The sequence below is a fragment of the Hibiscus syriacus genome, unplaced genomic scaffold, assembly GCF_006381635.1.
Source record: "Hibiscus syriacus cultivar Baekdansim isolate YM2019G1 unplaced genomic scaffold, ASM638163v2 tig00110893_pilon, whole genome shotgun sequence".
Lineage (NCBI taxonomy): Eukaryota > Viridiplantae > Streptophyta > Magnoliopsida > Malvales > Malvaceae > Hibiscus > Hibiscus syriacus.
In genome coordinates, this window is record NW_024062901.1 from 7190170 (window position 1) to 7215084 (window position 24915).

The 24915-nt window shown below is 35.2% G+C and overlaps 2 protein-coding genes across 2 annotated transcripts; both read right to left on the reverse strand.

Moving 5' to 3' along the window:
- Positions 1-16584: 16584 nt before the first annotated feature.
- On the reverse strand, positions 16585-20309 carry LOC120145737 (mitochondrial fission protein ELM1-like). The gene is given in 11 exon segments (XM_039159494.1): positions 16585-16921; positions 17152-17260; positions 17365-17377; positions 17380-17457; positions 17537-17600; positions 17695-17807; positions 18345-18471; positions 18594-18743; positions 19276-19372; positions 19582-19805; positions 20041-20309. Coding segments are annotated over 11 exon segments (1260 nt in total). The 5' UTR covers positions 20224-20309; the 3' UTR covers positions 16585-16819.
- Positions 20310-23528: 3219 nt separating this feature from the next.
- On the reverse strand, positions 23529-24128 carry LOC120145660. The gene has a single exon (XM_039159442.1). The coding sequence runs from the start codon at positions 24126-24128 to the stop codon at positions 23529-23531; it is 600 nt and encodes a 199-aa protein (XP_039015373.1).
- Positions 24129-24915: the final 787 nt, after the last annotated feature.

The following is a 24915-nucleotide window of genomic DNA, read 5'->3' on the forward strand; positions in this document are numbered from 1 at the left end:
ACAAAGCAAGACATTAATTTGTTCCATACAACCCAAATGATATCAATGAAAGAAAATAGCAAAGTGAAGGAGGAAAAACCTTCGACGTGCACTGCCAGAGCTCCCCTCGACCACCACGTACTGCCTCAGCTTGCTAGCTCCTCTCGGACGCCTAGGTCGCCACTCCCTCTAGCTTGTTAATAGAGGAATGCCACGAAAAATAAGATTGACGGAAAAATGAGAGACATTTTTCTCTTTGAATTTTTTAGATCAAGGTGGCATGTGTAAAAGTCTCTTCTCCTTGTGGCTTCATCTCTTATTTATAGGGGGATAATAAACCTAGGAATTTGTGTTAAAATTCCTAGGATACCCTGAACATGTCTCTTTCATGTGAGGGAGTGAGAAGCTGTGGCAGTGGTCCCCTCCAGGCAACCGGGCATGAACCAAATAGGATATGCTTGCAGCTGGGCATGGTCCTGGTAGAATCAGTTGCAGCTAGGCGTGGTCCCGACAACATCAGGCATCCCAAGTGGTATATGTTTCTTCTCGGGTGATTGATGGTAAAGGGCACATGAAGATAAGGACAATTGGCTTTAAAAAATATCTTCTTTCGTCTTGTTCGCTTTCGAAATGACATCCGATTCACCATTTTCATTCTGCTCAGCAGTCTCATCATGTAAGGGCACTTCCCTTTTTCTTATCCTTGCTCCCAAATCCTACGCATCACCAAACAAGAACCTTCCCCATAACGCAATACCGTTTACAAAATAAAATGTCGCGACAAACATATTTCCACCACATGCAACTATATGCTCCTAAATGCATCTATATGATCCTATATAGGCTATTAGACAAACAATAACTTAAGTGAAAATACCCTAAATATGGTATTTTTACGAAGTTATCACCTATCAACTTCAATGGGGAGACATTCATCAATAACTTGTTATAATCTCTACCGAGGTGGCTCAACAAACAATTCGTATAGCAACATCGCTTTTAGTTCAAGGGGAAGGCATTCATCTACCAATTTCTTTGACCTTAATATGGAGATACCCTCGACACAATAATCTACTCAGTACCCAGTTGACACTATGCCTTCAATTTCTAGAGGAAGCATTCAACTGTGAGCTGCTTCGACCTCAATGTGGAGATGCCTGCGACACAACACTTAGTTCAAAAACTGTATGACACGATGCCTTCAAGTTCAAGGGGAAGGCATTCAACTACCAGCATGTTCAATCTAAATACTGGGTTTAGGGTTTAGGGGAGGCATTCAAAACCCTTATCTTCACCAGAAAAACTTCTCCATGAGCCAGGTGCAGATGATGTTGAGACTAGACTATTCGTTGAGCCAGAATCACCACAATTAAACATGGAATCCAATGATGATAATGTAGATGAAGTTCCCACAAATAGGGTATACACCGAACCTCCAGAACACATGTATGAAGCTAACTATGATGCAATGTATGGGCCAGAATTTGTGGATATGCCTAATGTTGGTGACTACAGATTTAAGTCATCAATCAATGATGGTGAGTTATATATCAGAATGGAGTTTCCATCCAAAGAATATGTGATGATTGCAATTAAGAATTCTGTTCACTTTAAAGTCGAGCAATCCACCACCGAAAAGTATGTTTGTCACTGTGTCCAACGTGATAATGGATGCAACTGAATGATTCGTGTATCAAAGAGGAATAGGAAAAATAAAATATGGGAACTAACAATATACAATTTTCCTCATACATGTTGTGCTAGAGGGATCAACCAGGACCATCTCAACTTGGACTCCGACATTATCTACCAAGTCATCATGCCCATGGTCAAAGCAAGCTCTTATATAGCTATTGCGGTACTGATTTCAGCTATACAGTGTCAATATGTATACACCGTCTCCTATAGGAAAAAATGGAAGGTAAATTCGAATGTCATTACAAAACTTCACGACGAGTGTGATTCATCTTACAATGAACTACCAAGTTGGTTTAGGGTAGTGTGCAGACTGAATCCTGGGATAAAAGTCGACTTTGAAACTTGTCATGCATACCACAATGATCGAGTGCTTCGTGATCGATGTCAATTCTATCATCTTTTTTGGACTTACCCATAGTGTATTAATGTTGTGAAATACTGCAAGCCCGTGGTCCAAATTAATGGGACATTCTTTTATGGAAAATACAAGAAGTTTTACTATTGATAATTGTCTAAGATGATAATCGCAACATTCTTCCAGTGCTTTTGCCCTTGTTGAAGGTGAAGATATAGATTCTTGGGCTTTTTCCCTCAGAAACTTACGCTTACATGTTGTCATGAGGGGGAAAATCTGCATCATTTCAAACCGCGGAGTTGGGATCAAATCAGGAATGGACTCTTTAGGTCCAATGTGGCAACCGTCTCATGTCCAATATCGGTATTGTATCAGACATATTGTCGTGAACTATCATGGAAAATTTAAGAAGAATGATGAACGCCAATTATTTGTGCGCATGGATATGTCACAATGTCTAATTTCATTTCTCAATCATTTTCATTTTTTATGGGAACTTTTGACGCGCATGATACGAACTATAACCTCAAACGTTTGAGTTTATACTTCAGGATACAAACTATTACCTCAAACCGTTGAGCATCACAATGTAATTTTAGTTTCTGAAATATTTATTTGTGTTATTTCATTTTCGTTTAGTTTCAATTAATTTCATTTGAGCATCAACAAGTAATGGGCTACTCAAGTGAAAATTAAATAAAAACATTACAAACTAAATAGTAAAAACAATTAAAATAATTAAATAGAAACATTAAATACAAACGTTACAATTCAAACAATTAAATAATAACAACATTAAGAAACAAACGAAGTTTTCAAGGTTGCTCCAGATCACCAAAAGATATTCTTAAAGCTATCAAAAAGATAATAGGGATTCAACTTAGAGGAAGGAAAATTAACCGTTTAGATTGTGTTAATATTCAACTTTGTAATGCTTGAGGTATAGGTTAACCGGTCATTATTTTTGTATGTAGGTTGTAATTATATAGAGTTGTAATCGGTGATTGGGATTTTGAGCTTGTATCTGACTCTGGTTCCTTGGATAATAAAATCAATTTATCCAAAAAAAACTAAGAAACAAAAAAAATAAGAAGTACATAATTCAATACATTTGTTGAGATTTGGTCAGATTTTCATGCATCCAATCTTTAATGTTTGATTTGAAGTGTTATCGATCACATGGAGTAAGTTGGTATTACTTTTGACATAGTTTTTGTCAAAGTGGTCTATCCTGCTAGCAGTGGCGGATGCACTAAACCCCATAGGGGCCAAGTGCATTTCTATTATTTTGGAAAAGTGGTTAAAATTAGCTTAATGTGTTCAGGAAAAAAGAAAAAAATTAAAAATTTTGTATATCCATTATTTTTAAGAAAAGAAAATTAAAATTTTGGACCCTCATTCTTAAATTTCTGGATCCGCCACTGCCCGCTAGTGATAGTTGTTTAGCTTTCCACCAAGTCAGTTTGTCTTGTACCCTCTGCACAATGTATCCATGTGAGTTCCTCGTTACTTTCCATGGATAATCGGAACTCCCAGGTACTTTATCAAATCTTTACTTCTTTGCATCCAAACTTTTTGTTGATTTTTCCCTTGTTTTATCTGGGACATTGTCTGAGAAAAATATATTTGTCTTTTCGACACTAGCTTTTTGATCTGATGCCGCAAAAAATTTGTCTAACATTGTGCGTATTATCTTTAGTAGTTCGAACGAAGCTTCGACAAAAAGAATCATGTCATCCGCAAATAACAAATGAGATATATTCTAGCCTTCTTTTGTTGTTTTGAATGTTTTCCGATGCCCTTTGTGCAACTCTCGATTTATTGCCTGAGCTAGCCTTTCTATGCACCTAACTAAAATATAAGGTGATATCGGATCACCTTGTCTAATTCCTCTAGTTAGTTTGAAGGACTCGGTCATAGCGTCATTCCATAACATTTGTGTCGAGACTGATGTAACGCATTGCATTATTTTCCTTCTCATCTCTAGTGGTATTCCTGTGTCTTGCAAAGTGCCATCGATGAAAGACCATTCTAATTGATCATAAGCTTTTTTTAGGTCTACTTTAATTTCCATCCAATCTCATCTTCCTTGTTTTCTTCGCATGGTGTGAATGATTTCCTGAGTAATTATGATGTTGTCTGTTATTGGTCGCCCTGGTACAAAGCTTGCTTGAGTATGTGAGATCCATTCCGAAAAAAGTGGTTTCAACCAATTAACCATGATCTTCGTTATCTCTTTGTACAAAACAAAACATAGGCTTACCGGTTGAAATTGGCTTAAATTTTTCGACAAATTTATTTCTGGCAATGACACAAGCAGAGTGCGGTTTAAGTTCTCGTTTCGTGTGGTTCCGTTGAAGAAATTATTCACAAGTTGACACACTGGATCACCCACTTGTTTCCAATTACTTTGGTAGAATTCGGCATGCATGTTGTCCACTCCAGGTGCTTTCCATGGGTTCATCTCAAATATTACACCTTTAATCTCTTCATTGGTTATCGGCGATAATAATTACTTCCATTCCTCTGGTTCTTTGTTTGGGAAGTCACCCTGAAATTCATAACTATGGCCATCTACCTCTAAACTTGTAAAGAGTTTTTTTTTATAAAAATCAAGAGCCATCTTCTTTAGTTCCTCTTGGTCTGCGATCCAAATCCCATCTGAATTCTTCAGTGCTGCCATTGTATTTTGTCTACGCTTGCTCATGGTCGACGCATGAAAAAATCGTGCACTTTTGTCTCTGTGTTGGACTCATATACTCCTTGCCTTTTGGAACCATGGGCTTTCTTTCTACTCTAAAAATATATCAAGATCCACTTTTAGTTGTTTCTCGAGCTCAACAAGAAAATCGAAGTGTGCTTTATCTAGATATTTTTCAATTCCTCTCAACCTTGCCAGTATCTTTTTCTTCTTATTCCTTACGTGGCCGAAGACTTCTTGATTCCATAATGTAACCTTAGCTTTAAATGCTTACACATTTGAGGTCACGTCCATTTCGTTATTCTAATTTGTAGCTAGGAATTCCTTAAACTGGGGTGCTCAATCCATGCGGCTATGAACTGAAATGGCCTGCTTGTGTTCTCAAGTTTGTGGGTTGTTGTCTGTTATAATAAGACTCAATGGTCCGAGCCAATCATCTCTTGGTGCGTCACAACCGAGATTTGGATATTTCTAAGCCAACCTTCATTGGCTAGGCATTTGTCTAATCGTTTTTAACGAAAGAACTGCTTACTCTGGATCCCCATGGATATTTCATTGCCTAATGTTACCTAGATCTTTTTTCCTAATCTCCCTAGATTTTGCAAGTCTGAAGATGCCATTTTGTCCATCCTTGGTGTCTAATCTCTTGTACATTTCCTCGTATGCCATATCCTTTGCTTTAGCTATCGTTTTCTTGGCTTCCCGCTTTGCCTCCTGGTATCTTTGTTTAGCTCTCGACCTTTCTTCGTCGTCATTGCATTGTAGAAACTCCTTGAAGCAAGTTTGTTTTGTCTTCACCTTAGTTTGGACTTCGTCGTTCCACCACCACGATTCTTTATGTTCCTTGGCCTTCCCCGTCGACAACCCAAGGGTATTTTTGCCAACATCTCTGATGGAATTTGCCATATTTTTCCATAACATATCTGCATTTTTTGAGTTTGTAGTTTCAAAACTTGTATTAGACAAAACCTTACTCCTAAAGTCATCAGTTGTCGCTTCATGTAAGTTCTTCCAGAGGATCCTAGGTTTACCAAGTTTAGCCCTCCTATGAGTGCTCTGCCCGTGGGGTACACGATACACCAAAACCAACAATTTGTGTTGTGATGCACATGCCTCTTCAGGGAACACCTTACAGTCAATGCAAGCCCATCGTTCCTGATTTCTAATCAAGATGTAGTCGATTTGGGTACAATGTCCCCCGCTATGAAACGTAATCAAGTTCGCATCTCTCTTATTAAATAAGGAGTTAGTGATCACCAAATCGTGAGCAGTAGCAAAATCAAGCAACGTACGCCCCCCATCGTTCCTGCTACCATAACCGAAACCCCCATGAACACCGTCATACCCGTCGGTTGCACTTCCTATATGGCCATTGAAGTCTCCCCCTATGAAAACTCTTTGGTCCTCCGGAATGCTCCTAAGTATATCATCTAACTGATCCCAGAAGCAACGTTTCTCCCCCTCCCCTAGGCCAACGTGTGGGGCGTACACTGAAAGGACATTCACTACTTCCTCTTCTATAATAACCTTAATCATCATGATCATATCCCGGTATCTGCAAACTTCAACTACATTTTCCTTGTGCCTAGAGGATGCCAAGATACCCACCCCATTTCTAGCGTTATCTACGCCTGAATACCACAACTTGTACCCATTACACTCTCTTGCGCGAGACCCTTTCCACCTAGTCTCCTGAATACATGCAAAATCTATTTTTCTATTATTAAGTACGTCGGTCAGCTCCAGCAGCCTAGCATTTAATGTGCCTACGTTCAGCGAGCAAACTCTTAATCTAGTCTCCTTGTCACCACTCTGTCGAGCCCTCCCCCTATACGCCCCATGGGATCTAAAAGAATGACATGACCTCAAGTAATCATCTGTAACCGAAGCTATGAGGAACTATGAAAAAAGAATCCAAATAAGACAGAAGATGCACTAATAAAACGCTAGAGAATTGAGGAGTACTAAAAATCCTAGTTGGTTACTTAATAGGATTTTAAGAAAAAATAATACTATCTTATTTAACTATAGGCCAATATCTAGAAACTATAATTTAAAATGTTTAATAAATATCCGAGCTAAGCAAAAAATGATTAAAATTGTAACACGAGATATAAGAGTAATGAAATCCTACTCAACTAATTGAAAAACATCAAACCCAAAGCTGGTAAAAAAAATATCAGTATAAAAACAAGAGAAAAAACCGCAAGAAGCTAAGTCAAAGAAAGCAGATCCAACAACAACAAGATTAAGAAATATTAAGTACAAAAATATGCAAGGGATATGCAAAACAACGACAAAGCTAAAAGGGATATATCAAAATTCGTGGATGCGAAATTAACAATCTTTGTTCAGATAAAAATCTGATAAAAACCGTGCTATAACACAAAATCAAACCTTTACCTATCAAGAAATTAGCATGCAAAATCTTATGAAATTAGAAGAAAAAGAGAAAACCCAGAATTTTTGTTCAGAAATTAAACCGCTGACGAAGGCGATCGTTGCTCTACGAGGAAGGTGGACCGATCGAACTGCAAGGCGGAAGAAATTGAGCCTGGAAAGTTCGTTAGGAAGTGCGAGAACACTGAGCTGAAAACAAATAATAATACTAAAAATACAGAAAGTTAGATTCAAATAAGCAAAAAATATAATAATAAGCGGTGTCCCCTGATTCTAAACCAATTTCCCAAATTACGATGGAAGTATCGAGAATGATAAAACCCCAGGAAGATCTGGGATCTGAAGATTCTTGGGATTCAATGAATAAAACGAAAAGAAAAAAAAAATTTAAAAGTCAATGGATCTGAAGAATTATTTCAACTGCGCCCAGGAAGATCTGGGATCTGAAGATTCTTGGAATTTTCAAGGATACGATCAATCGAATAAGAGAAAGATCACAAACCCAGAAAGAAGAAAGATTGAAAAGAAATGGGTAAGCGGTAACTGCATAGATCTAGTTCAGAAGTAAAGTAAAAGAAACGGATCTTGGCCAAGAAGAGAAGCTGAAAGAAACCGCTTGATTTCAATGGATAAGAAGGATTCAAGCCGAAGGATATAAACAAAGATTAATACCACCGGATCTGCTATGTATGAAAATAACTATGATTGTGTCAAGTTTACCGATCCTTCTTGAATGGAAAAAAGTGAATCTTTAAGTTAAAGGATCAAACTTTACACAAAACAGAATGGAAAAAAGTGAAAAAAGGCCCTCTTTTTTCAAAAGCACTGTAACGCACACAAAAGTTAATGTTTTTCAATGAATTTGAGCTATCTCTTTTCCTTTGCTTTCTGCTCAGTAACAGAGCAACTCTGCAACAGAACAGTCAAAAAAGAACCAGAGAAGAAAAAGAAAATTAAAATTTTAGACCCCCATTCTTAAATTTATGGATCCGCCACTGCCTGCTAGTGATAGTTGTTTAGCTTTCCACCAAGTCAATTTGTCTTGTACCCTCTGCACAATGTATCCATGTGAGTTCCTCGTTACTTTCCATGGATAATCGGAACTCCCAGGTACTTTATCAAACCTTTACTTCTTTGCATCCAAACTTTTTGTTGATTTTTCCCTTGTTTTATCTGGGACATTGTCTGAGAAAAATATATTTGTCTTTTCGACACTTGCTTTTTGATCTGATGCCGCAAAAAAATTGTCTAACAAAAAGAATCATGTCATCCGCAAATAACAAATGAGATATATTCTAGCCTTCTTTTGTTGTTTTGAATGTTTTCCGATGCCCTTTGTGCAACTCTCGATTTATTTACTGAGCTAGCCTTTCTATGCACATAACTAAAATATAAGGTGATATCGGATCACCTTGTCTAATTCCTCTAGTTAGTTTGAAGGACTCGGTCATAGCGTCATTCCATAACATTTGTGTCGAGACTGATGTAACGCATTGCATTATTTTCCTTCTCATCTCTAGTGGTATTCCTGTGTCTTGCAAAGTGCCATCGATGAAAGACCATTCTAATTGATCATAAGCTTTTTTTAGGTCTATTTTAATTTCCATCCAATCTCATCTTCCTTGTTTTCTTCGCATGGTGTGAATGATTTCCTGAGTAATTATGATATTGTCTGTTATTGGTCGCCCTGGTACAAAGCTTGCTTGAGTATGTGAGATCCATTCCGAAAAAAGTGGTTTCAACCAATTAACCATGATCTTCGTTATCTCTTTGTACAAAACAAAACATTGGCTTATCGGTTGAAATTGGCTTAAATTTTTTGACAAATTTATTTCTGGCAATGACACAAGCAGAGTGCGGTTTAAGTTCTCGTTTAGTGTGGTTCCGTTGAAGAAATTCTTCACGAGTTGACACACTGGATCACCCACTTGTTTCCAATTACTTTGGTAGAATTCGGCATGCATGTTGTCCACTCCAGGTGCTTTCCATGGGTTCATCTCAAATATTACACCTTTAATCTCTTCATTGGTTATCGGCGATAATAATTACTTCCATTCCTCTGGTTCTTTGTTTGGGAAGTCACCCTGAAATTCATAACTATGGACATCTACCTCTAAACTTGTAAAGAGTTTTTTTTTATAAAAATCAAGAGCCATCTTCTTTAGTTCCTCTTGTTCTGCGATCCAAATCCCATCTGAATTCTTGAGTGCTGCCATTGTATTTTGTCTACGCTTGTTCATGGTCGACGCATGAAAAAATCGTGCACTTTTGTCTCTGTGTTGGACTCATTTACTCCTTGCCTTTTGGAACCATGGGCTTTCTTTCTACTCTAAAAATATATCAAGATCCACTTTTAGTTGTTTCTCGAGCTCAACAAGAAAATCGAAGTGTGCTTTATCTAGATATTTTTCAATTCCTCTCAACCTTGCCAGTATCTTTTTCTTCTTATTCCTTACGTGGCCGAAGACTTCTTGATTCCATAATGTAACCTTAGCTTTAAATGCTTACACATTTGAGGTCACGTCCATTTCGTTATTCTAATTTGTAGCTAGGAATTCCTTAAACTGGGGTGCTCAATCCATGCGGCTATGAACTGAAATGGCCTGCTTGTGTTCTCAAGTTTGTGGGTTGTTGTCTGTTATAATAAGACTCAATGGTCCGAGCCAATCATCTCTTGGTGCGTCACAACCGAGATTTGGATATTTCTAAGCCAACCTTCATTGGCTAGGCATTTGTCTAATCGTTTTTAACGAAAGAACTGCTTACTCTGGATCCCCATGGATTTCTCCTCTCGTCTCATCTTGGCTTAAAATTGTATTAAAGTCACCTCTGAATATCTCTGTCTCGTTGTTATCCGGATACAATTGTTTGATTTTGTCCCACAACAGTTTCCTTTGCGCCAAATGTGGGGTCGCATGCACAAACTGATTTGATACTTGTATCACTTCCATCTTGATATCTTCCTCCCAAAGGATCCAAATGTCGCCACGAAAACCTTGTGCTTCCATTCTAAGAGGGTGAAGCTTAAATTTTTTATGACTCCATCTGCTGATCGTTTACTTACTCTGGTTTCCATAAGGGCCACTATTTGTGGTGTATTTCTTCGAACTAAATTTTTGAAAATTAGTCTAAATGGAGGGCTAGTCGCTCCTTGGCAATTCTAAAATAGTATCATAGTCATCATGGATGTTAATGAGTGGCGTACTTAACCTGCGTGATCTATTGGCATGTACCATCTTGAACTACAACCTCAACCATATCGTTAAAAACGATCTCATTGTCGTACTTCTCTTGTCTATGCTCCCTATTGCCTGTTCCTTCTTCAATCCTATCGAGTTCGCTGTTTTCATGCCTCTGTTATTCGTTATTTGGGGTAAGGCATCAAATTGATTTGATACCGACTCCATCCTGTCTTATTTTGGGTTTATACGGAGGTCTTAAATCATATTGTGTCTTTATCTTCGATCCTCTCTTGCTTTACCTTATAGGACCACCCTCGACCTTCTTCCATTATCGTAATTGCAGTATGTTTACCCTTCCCCTTTTTTTTAATGGACTATCACCTCCGGGGTTTGTCCATCTATGCTGGGCACAAACTTGATTTTTTTCGTTAATGAATCCCCCAAGTCTTTCCCAGTTGCGACTTCTTTTGTTCCTAGCGCTGCCTGTTGCATCTTTTTATTGAATCTTTTTTCTCTCCATGCATTCTTTAACTATTTGATCATTTTTACTTCTTCCTTTACTTGTGATGTCAAGTTCCTTGTCTTGTATGGGTGCTTTAATCTTTGGTTCTGTCCTTGTCGCTCTCATTCCTTGTTCATTGACAGTGTTCTTTCTTTTTTGTCCTCCTGACCTCCAGGCTCTTTTTTCCTTCATTATTCCACTTCAATGTATCTCTTGATTCACTTCCATTTATTCCTCTTGTAAGGCAATAAACCTAGATCCTTTATGTAACATCCCAAAATTCGGGTTGATAGTTCGGATAGGTGATTCGGTAAATTTTTGAGATTTCTGGAAAAGTCATAATTTTGAGAACTTTTAAAGTTAAAATTATTTTAGAATATTAATATCGATTTTGACTTGGGTTAATTGAGTGACTAAATTGAATAAATTTAAAAGTATGATTTTAGTGACTAAAATGGAATATGATCGAATTATTAAAATCTATGAAACTATTATATCAAGAGTTGATATTTTCTCCTTATTTCCTTATTTTATTGTGAACTTAAATTTGTACAGTCTTCTTAATTTTTAATTTCTTTATTTTGGTTTTAATCCATTTTAAATGATTTTAATATAATTTTCCTTTAAATCAAAATTTAGTTATAACTTCCCTAATGTTTTTGCTATTCATCCAAACATGTTCGTTTTCTCTTGTTCTCTCTAATGGCCAAAACCTTCATCCTCTTTTCTCTCAAATCCTTTGCTAATTTTTATTTAGATTCAATCCATTTCCAAACTTGATTTTCAATCTCATTATTCCTCTTTGCCGTGGCTTTGATCTAGCTTGATGGAGTTCCTTTTTCCTTTCTTGATTATCATTCTTCTTCTTCAACAAATTTTCAGCAGGGTAAACTTTGGTTTCATGGTTCCTTTATGCTTCGCCAATTAAAAAGATCCTTTTCTATATCGATTTATGATAGTTTTCATTGAGATGTTGATTTTTGAGTGATTAAAAATGATTTTCGGTAATTTTCTTTCAATGATTTGGAGGCTTTCTTGTGATAAATTAGATGTTAATGATGAGATAAATATTGTGTTAAATCGGTTTTTCAATCGGAAATAGATTTCACATCGATTTCTTTGAAATAATCTTAGTTTTGACGTTTTTCGGAAATCCGGGAATCACCTTGGCTGCTAATGATTTTGGATGATTATTTTATGTTTATAAGTTAATTTAAGTTGCTTTTGATCAATTTTAGGTGGAAGGAGGTTGTGTTAAAGTTTTGGAAAGTTTCGAGTTCAAGAATGGTAAGATTTTTGGAAGTTTCGGTGTTCTTCGCTCTGTTTCGTAGTAGATTTTTATGCTCTTTTTGGATACTTTGGTGACACTCTTTTATGGTTTCTAAGGTGTTATTTGGGTCTATGATGGAGTAAAATTGGTGCACTAATGTTCGTTGGTGTTTTGGCGTGAGTTTGATCGATTTCGAGTGGTAAAAGCGGTATAGGTGAGTGGTTAGTGAAATTTTAATAGTGAGTCAGTGTTTAAGTTAGCATTGGATTCATTTCTTTAAACATAATTATGATGATAATTGAGCATGATAAGCATGACCATACATGAGCATGATGTTACCTTGTGATGCGTATACGATTTTGAAACTTATATTTGTAAGCTATTCTGAATTTAGTTATGGACGAGTAATGACACTTTGCTGTCCAAGAATTAGTGGAGACAGATCACTATTCTATTTAAATTGATCATGACAATCATCTTAGTTTGAAAACTATGTTTTGGAAATGAATAAGTATATGTATATATGCATCACTTGGCAACTATTCTTGGTAAACTTGACTTAATTGGAAATTATTCTTAATGGAATCTTGGGTATGAAAGGCATGCCTAGGAATAAGTACTCAATGTTTTAAAAGTGTGATTGTAAGGGATACGAGATAAGGTTGGTTCGTTAAACTTTGCTTCGAGAAGTATACGAGGTAAGGTTGGTGACTGAGCTTTGATATGAAATGTAGAAGTTGGGACCTAAGTGAGTCCAAATAAAAGGAGTGTTATGGAGTCCGTTTATCGATTGATAAGTTGTGTTTCAAACAAATGTCAATGGTCCTAAATGAAATTATTTTTTGTGATGTGTGGACTTCCGGAAGAAGTAATGCTGCATGTGTGAATGTGTGTTTGCATTGTTGATCATGACATCATCGAGCATGTTATAATTTGGAAAATAAGGTAAATGTTGTGTTAAGTGTAAGAAATCTTGTTGCACAGGAATAAGTAAGTTTAAGATATGTATTGATAAAGATTGTACAACATTTAAGATACTCTCATTGATTTTACTATGTGCATTATAATAGAAAGTATAGGCATTCATTGGGCGTTAAGCTTACACTCCTTTGTATAAATTTTTACAGAGAATTACATTGGTCTGGTGGTGTGGAAGCATTATTCGGTGATGATCAAATAAGACTTGGCTTTTATAAGATTATATGGACCATGTGATTAATTTGAGGTAATGTGAGGGAAATTATGTTGGGATTTTGTTAAGTTTTGTGATGCCAAGTATTTGTAAATATTATGGTGATGGTTTGGTCTTTTGAATTACTTGATGGCATGTTATGTTGATGATGATGTTTTGGTATTTGTTAGTTGTGGTTTTCATGTTAGGTAGAATACCTAAAATGTTGCTATGAACTCTAATAAGTGTTTAAATAGCCTAGACAAGTTAATTGGAGTGTGCATAATATGTTAGAGCCTTAAGATGCACGAAATGAGAGATTTTGTGCCATTTGATTAAGAAACTTAGGATAAAGTAGGTTGTTTGTGTAAAATTTAACTTTTGTTGCAAAATTCTATTAGGAAGTGTTGATCGATGCTATGAAGCATGCTAAAAGTGTATTATGATGTATGAAGTGATTTGAGCATGTACATGCATGTATCTAGACCTTAGGAACGACTATATGAAAGTTTGTTGACTTGTTCTTGTATGTTCAAATAAAATTCCACTGTTTTTCAAAAAAAATGATCAATCCCATGGAGAAAGATTCGATCCATCACTTACTGTGTTGCAAAGAATCAATCCCTCGTGAAAAGGGATTTATCCCTTCGCTGATTATTTGATGAAAAATGGGAAAATTCACTTCATTAAAGGTCTTAAATATTCTTAAATCCTAATTTGACCCCAAGAAGTTTATAAATGTGTAAAATGACCCAGAAAATGATTTTCTAATTACTTTTTGTTTATAAAATAGGATTTGAAGAGATTTATTTTGCCACACTTTGATGAAAAAATTTTATAATGGGAATATTGTTTGGTTAAATGAGGTCCGTATAAGACTTTTAGATTAATTACATTTTAGTCTCTAAAGAATGCATATTCAATTGAAACTTTAGATGATATCTGATTAAACTAAAAATTTGTATGTTACCAATTAGGGATTGATAATGACTAATAATAACTATAACTTCATAAATCATTGGATAATGTTTGAAATTGTAAAAATTGATTTAGTTACCCTATTGTATTAGAGAAGACTATATTCTGATATGTTAAAGGATTGAATGTCGTAAGTTAAATACATATTGATATGTTGCTATATGTATCGTAATGAATGTTTATATCATTACTTCCACTTTAATACACATGTTTATAAGATTTATACATGTCCAACAAGATCAAAGTCTAATGTACGCTTAGGTATTCATGTCATCCTCGTGACCGGGTACGGGGTATTACAATTTAAACAATTCTTCTTTGTTGTGGTGTGCTTTATTGGTGCTCGTTTATTTTCTCGGTCTGCGTTTCCAAATCTTTGCAATCATCCATGGCCCAAATACATCTTCATTAGAGGAACTCTCATGATGTTCATCCGCTTATTTCGGTTGACGTTTCTCTACCTCCCTTGTACCTTCGTTATTGTTGGTTTCTTTTGGTTGTTTGATTAATCCACATTGTTCCTTCATATGGCCATACACTCCACAATTAAAGCATATTAACTAAAGAATATCATATTTCAATTTTTGGTAAATCCATCTCATCTATCCCTATACAAGGAATCAATGGTTTGTTTAGGTGTACTACAATGACTACCTCTCTCTCCCTTATGTTGTAGTCCACCTTCACCACGCTTCCTATGGTTGATGCGATCATATTAAACGTCATTGTATACTACCCATACGATAATCCCGGAAGTGTTATCCAAATCACCAATGGATACCACATGTGGTAGGTGTTTTTCTATTGTTGAAAACGAGTGACTCCATGGTTGTGACGTAAGGTAGCTACCGTAAATAGTCCACAGACCTTCTGTCAATAATTTTAAATAATCTTCTTCATATTCAAACCTAACAATGAAATAGATATTTTCTAAATCTGCTAGTTTGAATCTCCCTTGTGTGTGTCAGAGAGATTGAATTCTCATTTCTAGGGCTTTGAACCCTATTGTCCTATCGAGCAATCTTACTATCATGAGTTTTGTATGTTCTTGTCGATCAAATTATGAACACGTTTTGAGAACTTGATCGTAGGGAAACTCCCCGATCCTATCGATGATGCAATCTCCATCAGTTAGTTCAAGTTCTTCTTCTCCTAATAACCTGTTGGGGTAATACGTTGACTTGGAAGATCCTGCGATCATATCCGCATGAGTTCTTCTCCCTTCTTTTGATCATTCTCCTTTGATCAACATGTCTTCCTTTTCTTTACCGTGAACCTGCTCGCTGCTATGCGTTATAATCCCTCATCGATATGTCTTTTGCTTCCTTATCAACAAATCTTCCACAGTTATTGTTCCCTTCTTCTCCATGCACGCACATATCTTTCACTTGTGTTATCTTATCTAGCTATCTTCCACCCCTAGACCCGATGATTTTGTTAGGGTTTTCGCTAGTTCTCTCATTATTTTCCATTCACTCAAAAACTCTGATATTTTTACTATCCTTAATTGCAATACTTAGTCTTATCACGGGTAATTCTACGATACAACAACCTAATATAACACTAAAAACAACGGAAATGGACGCAACTGAAAATGTGATAAAAAAATAACATCTTAGATTGAACTCAACCTACAATATTATGAAGAATGAAAACCTTTTAAGTTGTGTCAAACTGAAAATATTATATTTTTATCACATTTTCAGTTGTCTGTTTTAATCATTTTTCAACCTTAAATTAGACTGTTATGACTTTCTCATCTTATCACCGATAAAATTTGTTTAGAACTAACCTCATCACCTATCTAAATGATCCCTTAAACTCAATTAGGCATTCAATCTTAATTATTAATGTTCAGAGTCAAGCAGAAATTAAAATTTAAAATGCTAATTTAAATAAAAAAATAATTAGATTTATAAGTTATTCAAGTTAAATATTAAAATATTTAAATTCACATCATTAAAAAAATTAACCGTTAAAGCTTGAACTCTACGATAAACAAGAGATTCTTGCAAGACATCAAGATGACACACTAATATAAGAACAGAAGTATAATTTTATGTTAGGGATAACAAAGTTATAAATATTTTAGGAGGAACGAATTTCTAAAATTTTATGGACGAAAAAAAACTATTAATAGAAAATATAAAGAAAATATCTAAAATATATGAAGCAAAATCAACATGAAAAATATTGCAGAAAAATCAACATGAAGCTCAAACAATTGCAGAAAAATATTGACCAAATCAACAGATAATGCAAAATTGATACGAACACTCTTCCATAGGCAAAAGCAAAAACAGAAAATGACACAATGAGGAAGACAAATGAATAACACAATGGAGGGATGTTGGCATGAAGTGCTGTCAATTTTATTTCTTCACCTCTGTTTTTCAGGACTGTAAATCAAACAATCTTCCATATAAAAAAACTTTCGTTCTACACGTAAAGTTTCCCTGCCGGGGAAGAATGAATTTGAAGGTGGTACTTTTATATGCTATTCAACATACCAAAATTTCAAGGTTTCTCAGGTTTCAAAAATAGGGAAATCAACCATGTTTACAACAACTATTATCACATCCATTATGGTCTAACTCTCCACCCACGTTCCGCAAGTGCTTCACGCACCCGACTTGCTGCTTCCGCTGTGTCGTTGAGAGGAGGATAGCTCCAACTTTCTGCTATCTGTAAGACATCCAAGGAAATAGTTCATATAATTAATCCCAAAGGACTTTCATTACTCGATACATTCCAATTATAATGGTGGAAAGAATGGAAAATAGGTTAGGGATTATGTTCAATCCTGTCTGGTGGTCACGTGGAAATGTCACTTTATCCAGTCTTACGAGACACTGTCAAACGGTAATGGGATCAAATAAAGGGAAATGAAAAGATGCCATTGAATATTTACTTACATCTTCAGAACCTGTAAATGGCCTAACCACTCCTCGCTCCCTCAAAGATTTATGGAAGTCTGATAGTTTCCATTTGCAACGCTCGGACCCCATAACATACACAGGTTTCCTGCATGGAACCAAAAGTGAATGATATCTCAGTATTTCACTAAATAGAATGTACACTCCAAAGGGTTCAACATGTTCCAAAATATCAGTAAAAGAATATCATACCCTGTACTGCAAGCTCACTTATCAGACTCACTGAATCTGCTGTGACGACAAAAGCATCCGCCCAAGCTAAATGCCCCATATGTGGATTTGGTTCTGAAGATAGTCATATAAAAACTCAATTAAAGACGATCCACATTTTACTTGCTAATTACATTTAATCAATTGAACATACCTTGACCGTCGCAGATGTAAACTTTTGGATTATCGGAAAGTTCTTTCACAATGACTTTTGATACCTGTAGGGCCATATTGAAGGTGAAAACTACATAAACTTAAACCACTACAGAAGAAAGTAAGACAAATTAAGAGTGAATTGTCATTTATTAAAACCTTTTCAGGTGTCCTACTGGAGAAAGATATTCGAACAGTCCCACAGCTTGAAAGGATACCGAGAAGAGAGGCAGTTAACTGCTTTGCAAGATCTGCACCATATCGACAGTGGCCTGCAAAGAAATTCAGACGGCAGACAAAATATACATATTAATATCTAGACATAAGGTTAAAACAAAAAGCAGAGTTAACAATGAAAAAGAATCTTTATTCTAGTTTCTAATAACAAAATTCAGATAGTTAATGGAGATTAAGAGAAAAGGAGACCATGCTCCAAATCATTTTTGTCTTTCTCAAGATCATAAAACAAATCCTACATCCTAATCCAAGTACATGACATAAAAAATGTTCAGCATCATGGAGTTAGTTATACATGTATACAAAAAGAAGAGTAAAAATGAGGATAAAAAGACCATGTTCAAATGTTATTTGTAAGTGACAACCTTCAAGATAAAATATCCCTAACCCAGATCAAGATCAGTCATATAATATGCATCAGATATAATTGGACAAATCCATTGTCCATATCCATAAGAGAAAATTGAAGCTCCAAGTGTAGTGGAAACAGCTAAAACATCAATAATGAAGAGCAAATTCTAGTGGGATCTAAAAACATCAGTGATCAGTCTCAAAGCACAAAGAAAACTTACTTGTAGGCCAGCCGATGTTAACAACCAGTAAGGGTTTTGGAAGAGGTGCAAACTCATCATGCCATGCAGCAGCTGTGCTGCGGAGTGTAGCAGAATCAATTTGATGTAGAGCTCCCAAAGTGAGTATCTGATGTAAAAGTTGAAAATAAACCTATCTTTAGCAGTAGACAGAAACTAACAATTTAAGCAAAGATAGGGGTTCCCAATACTAAGAAAATAAAATTTCATACTATAGACCGACATACATACCACATGCCTATCAGGAGGTTCACAAGGAGTAATCCACTTGTGAAGAAACCGAGGAACCTGCTCTTGTCCTTGAGGACTTAAAGGATAGAAGTCATGACGAGGGGTGATCACCAAATCAAATCTATTCAATTGTGACCTAGGATGTTGTATCTGTGCATTGTAAGGGAATTGAGAAAAAAAAATGATAGTTAGACTTGCAACCGAATAATGTTATCATACTCTTGAAACCTGCCAAATGGGTTAAATGACAACCTGCAACAAAAGATTTCACTTTCTTTAGGCTATAATATTGTAAAAAAACTAAGGATGGTACAAGAACAAGAAGAGGGTATGATAGATATTAGATACTACATATATACAGGTTTAACAGAGAACTTGCAAATATAAACTTAAAATGTTCCTTATTAACAAATAAACATAGGGAAGAAGTTTCTAAAGAACTATTCTTTTCAGTAATACAATTTTCAAACTTCATCATTTCTAGTAAACTCATTATAAGTTCAACCTATAAAAGTCTAGGAAGGTATGATTAAGAATGATACATTGATTTTATAACCAAAATAAAGGAGCAGGAGAAAACATTTTTTCCTCTTTTTTGGGCATAACCATGAAAAGAAATATAAAGATGATGTACAAGAATGTAAGGATAGGAAGTTGAAACAAAGTTAAGGCACGTTCAAACCTGAACTACAAAAACATTCTCCGAGGCCAAACGTCTTATCGAACTTGCAATTGAAATGGTGTCTCTTCCGGATGTAACAACCAACAAAGGACCATCCCTGGAAAATTTTATCAAATATTTCATAATTCCCACTATAAATAATCAACATTCAACACAAAGGCACCAGATTTTACTGTAATTAGTTAAAATGGGTTCAAATTACTATCATGAAAGTGTGAATTAGGTTCCATAACATTCCTCCAAAACACAAGTACTTTTCATTCCATATAAGCATTTTCATTAACCGAATGGTGAAAAAGAAAGTACTTTTCATAATTCTGGCGTGCCATGTTTATGATCTGCTTAACATCAGCTTCTAAAACAGATGCCAAGCCAACACTTCCATCACCATTTTCTAGAGGTAAATGCCCATAATTCCTCTGTCGCGAGTAAATTTGAATCAATCGGATGAGATAATCCAACTTCTTGTGAACACTAACCGGGAGCCAATGAAGCCACCCGTTTATACCTCCTCTTGGCCTCGTAACTCGCTGCGTATCAGCACAATGGATAATCGGTTAATCAAATAGTACCAAATTTGAGATCAATTCTAAAATTGAAACATAAAAGCAAGTGTTTTTTCCAGTATTTATTTAACAGTTATATAATAATTAAAAAGAATAAGGTAACCCTAAAAAATAATAGAGCAAAGCTATGGCAATCAGATAAGACCATCAAAGAATTAAAAACTAAAAATAGAATGAAGGATGAAAGAGATAGACTTACATAAAGAACATGCTTGTCGTATAACCCGAGAGCTCTGACCAACCCGATGCTCTGGTTCTCGGATCCGGGAGAGCCGTTTCCGATTATGACGGCGCGTCTGATTACGCTGTACGCGCCACCTTCGAATATCTCCGGAACTCCTATGGTGGGGTTGGGAGGATCCGGAAGGCGTATTGGTCTCATTGGAATTTGGAGTCAATCCAAATTATAAATTATAAAATGCATATGAAGTAGAAATTGGGTAATTGAAGAAGTAGAAGAAGAAGATGCCTTTGTTGGCCGAGGCAACTGGCGACTGCAAGTCGTGAGGTAGTTTGCTTTCTTTCAATTTCTTTTTGAAGTATACAAATTGTCACTCATGTTTGAGTTTGTTTTTCTTTTAACCATTAATGTTTCAAAACTGATAATTTAGTCATCAACATTATTAATTTATAACAAATCGATCTACCATTATTAACGTGAGTGACAAAAAATTTATGTGATGCATTAACCGTTACCTGAAATCATTTGACCATGGGACAACTATTTTGAATCTTCAATCTCCACTTTCCCATTCCAACCCTTAATTGGTGTTGCTGAATACTCTATCACACTTTTAAAACATGGCAAAATCCCTGAAGGCATTCATTGAAACTTCTTTTGTTGCTGTGTTTGTTCTTTGGACTTAAAAATAAATCAGATTTTTTGCTAAAAAATGTAATAAGTACTTATTAAAATAAAATAAAAATTTAAATATCGTGTCTATAATACTAATTAATGACTCTTTTATAACAGTTTTTTGTTCTGAGTTGTAAAGAGAAGTTTTACAATTATACAATTAGGATGGGCATGGGATCCGGACCCGATGGGTTCCGACCCGACCTGATTGGGTCGGATTTTTTTTAAAAATTTTAGGTTTAAGTCGGGTTTTTTAAGGTAGTGTTTGGGTCGTGTCGGATTCGAGTTTAGGGTGAAAAGTATACGACCGACCCAGAAAAAAATCTTATTTTACCTTACATATTTAGAATAATTACAATAATACCCCTCTATATATATTTTTTCAATTAAATCACTTTTTTTATTGAATAATAATAATAGTTTTTATTATTTCGGGTCGGATCGGGTTCGGATTTTATTTCAAAAAGTATGTCAGTTTGGGTCGGGTGGAGGGTATATATTATGCGGGTCGAGTCAATTTCTGATGAATAATCATTATTCTCGGATTGGGTCGGGTGGACCAAAAATCCAACCGGATATGCCCATCCTTATATACAATGGGATGAATGATAGGATCTTGAGCTAAACAACAATGAGTCTAATCCACATATTATATATCTTCCTCTGCATCATGATATTTGAGTAAATTTTAACGAGTCTGTTGGTACCTTAATTTTGTTGTGACATCATGAGCGTGTTGTGTGACTTATATAATGTTGAGGTTAGAAACCCAATATAAGTTTATGGTTAGGCCCTTAAATTAGGACCCTTATTCATATGTAATGGGTAAAGGGAGGTAAGATAGTAGGTTGGCCCCAACGCCAGGTTGAGAACAACTTCGTGGGAGATTCCAAATTATGAAATGCTTTCGTGAGACTCGATCCCACGACCTCAAGGTTAAGAATCTTGTACTCTACCAATTGAGCTGGATGGTCATTTCTTAGGCCTTAGTTACATATTAATAAAAGTATGAGATTACTGTTGTTGCTCAAGAAATTTGTTAAGCCTCAAGTATGTAGAGCTTGAAATCATGAATCATGAATCATGAATCGTGTATGTATCTATAACTTTTCATTATTTTTACATGCATGTTTATATTTATGAAATTCATAATGTATACTTTAGATTTAGTGATATATTATTAAGCTTTGTAAAGTTTAACATTTGAATTTTTCGTTCACAGGTTAGTTGATTGAATTCGTTCGAGGAACACCATCGCAGCAGAACTTCTAAAATCTTTTATCAAATAACAATATTGATTACTTTTAGAGGGTATGATATTCATATGATTTTTACTCGTGTGTTTGGTCAATAAAACATGAGTTTTGTATTATTTTTGTTAAAACTAAATTATTTCGAGGTTCTGGTTTATCAATAGTCTTGTGTGACTATTTCTTGATTATTGAAAGACTCTTTTATTACAAAAAATCTCACGAGGAAGTGCACTTTTTGAAGTAGAGTTCTCGATATACTATGTCATTCCTCTTGGTAGAACTAGGGATAAGCACAACAATGGTGGCTAGTGTTCAAGAGAGATGGCCTCGGGGGCGGAGGGCCATTGGGTTCCAAAAGATCCCGGCCCATATTATAATTTATAATTTTAATTTCTATATAAGTATAAAAATTATAAAAAAATGGATAAATTATAAGTTTAGTATTTAAACTATTACTTTTATTATGTTTTTATACTTAAATTTTATTTTTCTTAAATCATACATAACGTTTAGTTTAAGTTTTAATTTGTTACACGTCATTTAAAAAGTTAATAGAACTCTTGATATAGTTTTTTTTTCAATGATGGCATCACATTATTTTATAGTGACATGTCAACATCACCGTTAAGTTTTTAACGACAAGGTACCAAAGTAAAACCTAAATTAAACGTTAGGCATGATTTAAAAAAAATTAAGCAATAGTTTAGGTATTAAACGTGTGGTTTACCCTAAAAAATTACAGAGATTTTCTCTTTCTCAAAAAATAATATAATAAGTTGTAAAGTCTTATTCTTCCAGCATAAAATATTGCGATAGAATCGTCAATTCTACAATAAAAGTAAGCCCCTTTTATTATGATTGTCAGAGATTTATTAAAGCGATCCAAATTCAATTGAGTGTCAATTTTTAAAGGCAAGTAATTAGGCAATAGTATATTTATAATTAGAGTTGTTTGATATTATATTTAATTTTAGTATGTTTAGTACATTATCACTCGTGGATGCATTTCAAGATTTGAAGGAGTAACGTATTTATTATGATTATGTGATAGTTATGTCTTCGACACCTTTTAAAATCATATTTTTATTGTTTACTTTAATTTTTATAATTTTCTACTTATTATTTCATAAAAATGATAGAGTTAATATGCATATTTGATGTTATTCTTTATATTTTTGAAATAAATAAATAATAAAATTATGTATAAAATTTAAAACCGTTAAAAAGATTTGGCCTCTGTTAAGATTAAACTCTAGATCTGTCCTTGGATGGCCCGAAGAGTTTGAGGGAAGAAGAGATAATTATTATTGTTATTTTAAAAACAAAATATTTTATATTATAAAAATTCACTGTCCAAATTAATTATAAAAGCAATTGAAGTTAACATGCTTACAAAAGAAATTAATTTGATTTTCTACTTTTATATTAATCTTTTTTTTTGGATAATTTCATTTCATTACCCAAGAAAGTAGAAGACATGCTACAGATTACAACGTACAATAAACAGTAAATTACAATAGCAACCAACAAAAGCTAATCAACTATCGTAACAGGGAACAATAAAACAATAATCATATCTTAAGGCAAACCCCAACTCGTACAAAGGGCAATATTTCTTGAATCAGCTCTATTGATTGGCTTCCCCATCATTCGAATCCGAACAGCATCCTTGATATCCTGTAATACATCATCCACCGATCTTGCTCTGCCCCCAAATAGCCTGTTGTTCCTCTCCCTCCAAATGCAGTAAACGTGACCCACCCAAGCAAGCTTGAGCACTTTCACTATGAGAGATTTACCTTTGAAACAATGGGTCGCCCAAGCCACTTCTCCATCCCAACTACTGACCATTTTATACAAACCACACAGCACAAGGACAGCAGCCCAAAGACCTTTAGCAAATCTATAATCAAAGAACGGACGCTCTATGGATTCAGGCACAAGGCCACACAATAAACATTTATCATCATCAATACTTAGTCCCATATTTAGAAGCCTAACCCGTATAGGAAGCCTATCCAACATGGCCATCCATACGATGACATTGTGCTTGGGGATACGCCCAGAAAACCAGACTAAGTGCTGCCAAGAGACCTTGGGCGCCTTTAAGCGCATATCTTCCCAAATGCATCTCGCATTGAGGTCACAAGCCGGACCATCGAAGAGATGAAATACCATAGGCCTAATTTTCAAAAGGCGCTTGAAGCTCTAGCTAACATTAGTGGGAATATTCAACTGCCAAAAGTCTCTATTCCTAATTACATAGGACCTCAACCAAGCCACCCAAAGAGAACCCTCATTGGCTAACAGCTTCTTGATTAAATGAACAATACATGCCATGTTCCAGCTGCCAATGTCATGTATACCCAGAGCCCCCTCGGACTTCGGTAAATAGATTTTCTTCCAACTAACACGAGCACCCTTAGCAGGCAAGTCAGACCCCTTCCAAAGAAAATCTAGAACACACATTAGATTTGTGTTTAGGAGGTAAAAATGAGCGAATTGAAAATTAGAGTCTAAAGATCGCCCATGACGATGGTTGGTGGGACCAGTGACGACAATTGACAGTAATCGACGACAATAATGTGCGGTGGCCTGTGACGTGAATTTTGATTATTTTTATATAGAGCTTAAGGGTTAAATTAGTATTTTGTATAAAATTTAAGTCAAATTAGTATTATATTTAAAATTAAAAAATTTATTTATTTTTAATAACATGTGGCATTAGTAAAGTAAGGGAAGTTATTGATCCAATAACCAAAATAAGATGGATCAAAAACAAAAATGATCAAAACCAAACCTTTTCACAATAGGTGACCAAAATCAAACATATAAAAAATATAAGGGACCACCAACGTTGTGTACACTTTAAATAATAACATTGTAATTTTTTTCGATTAAACGTTGTGAATACTAAAAATAAATGACAGGTAGTTCCTCTAATGGATTTTTGTAATATTTGGTC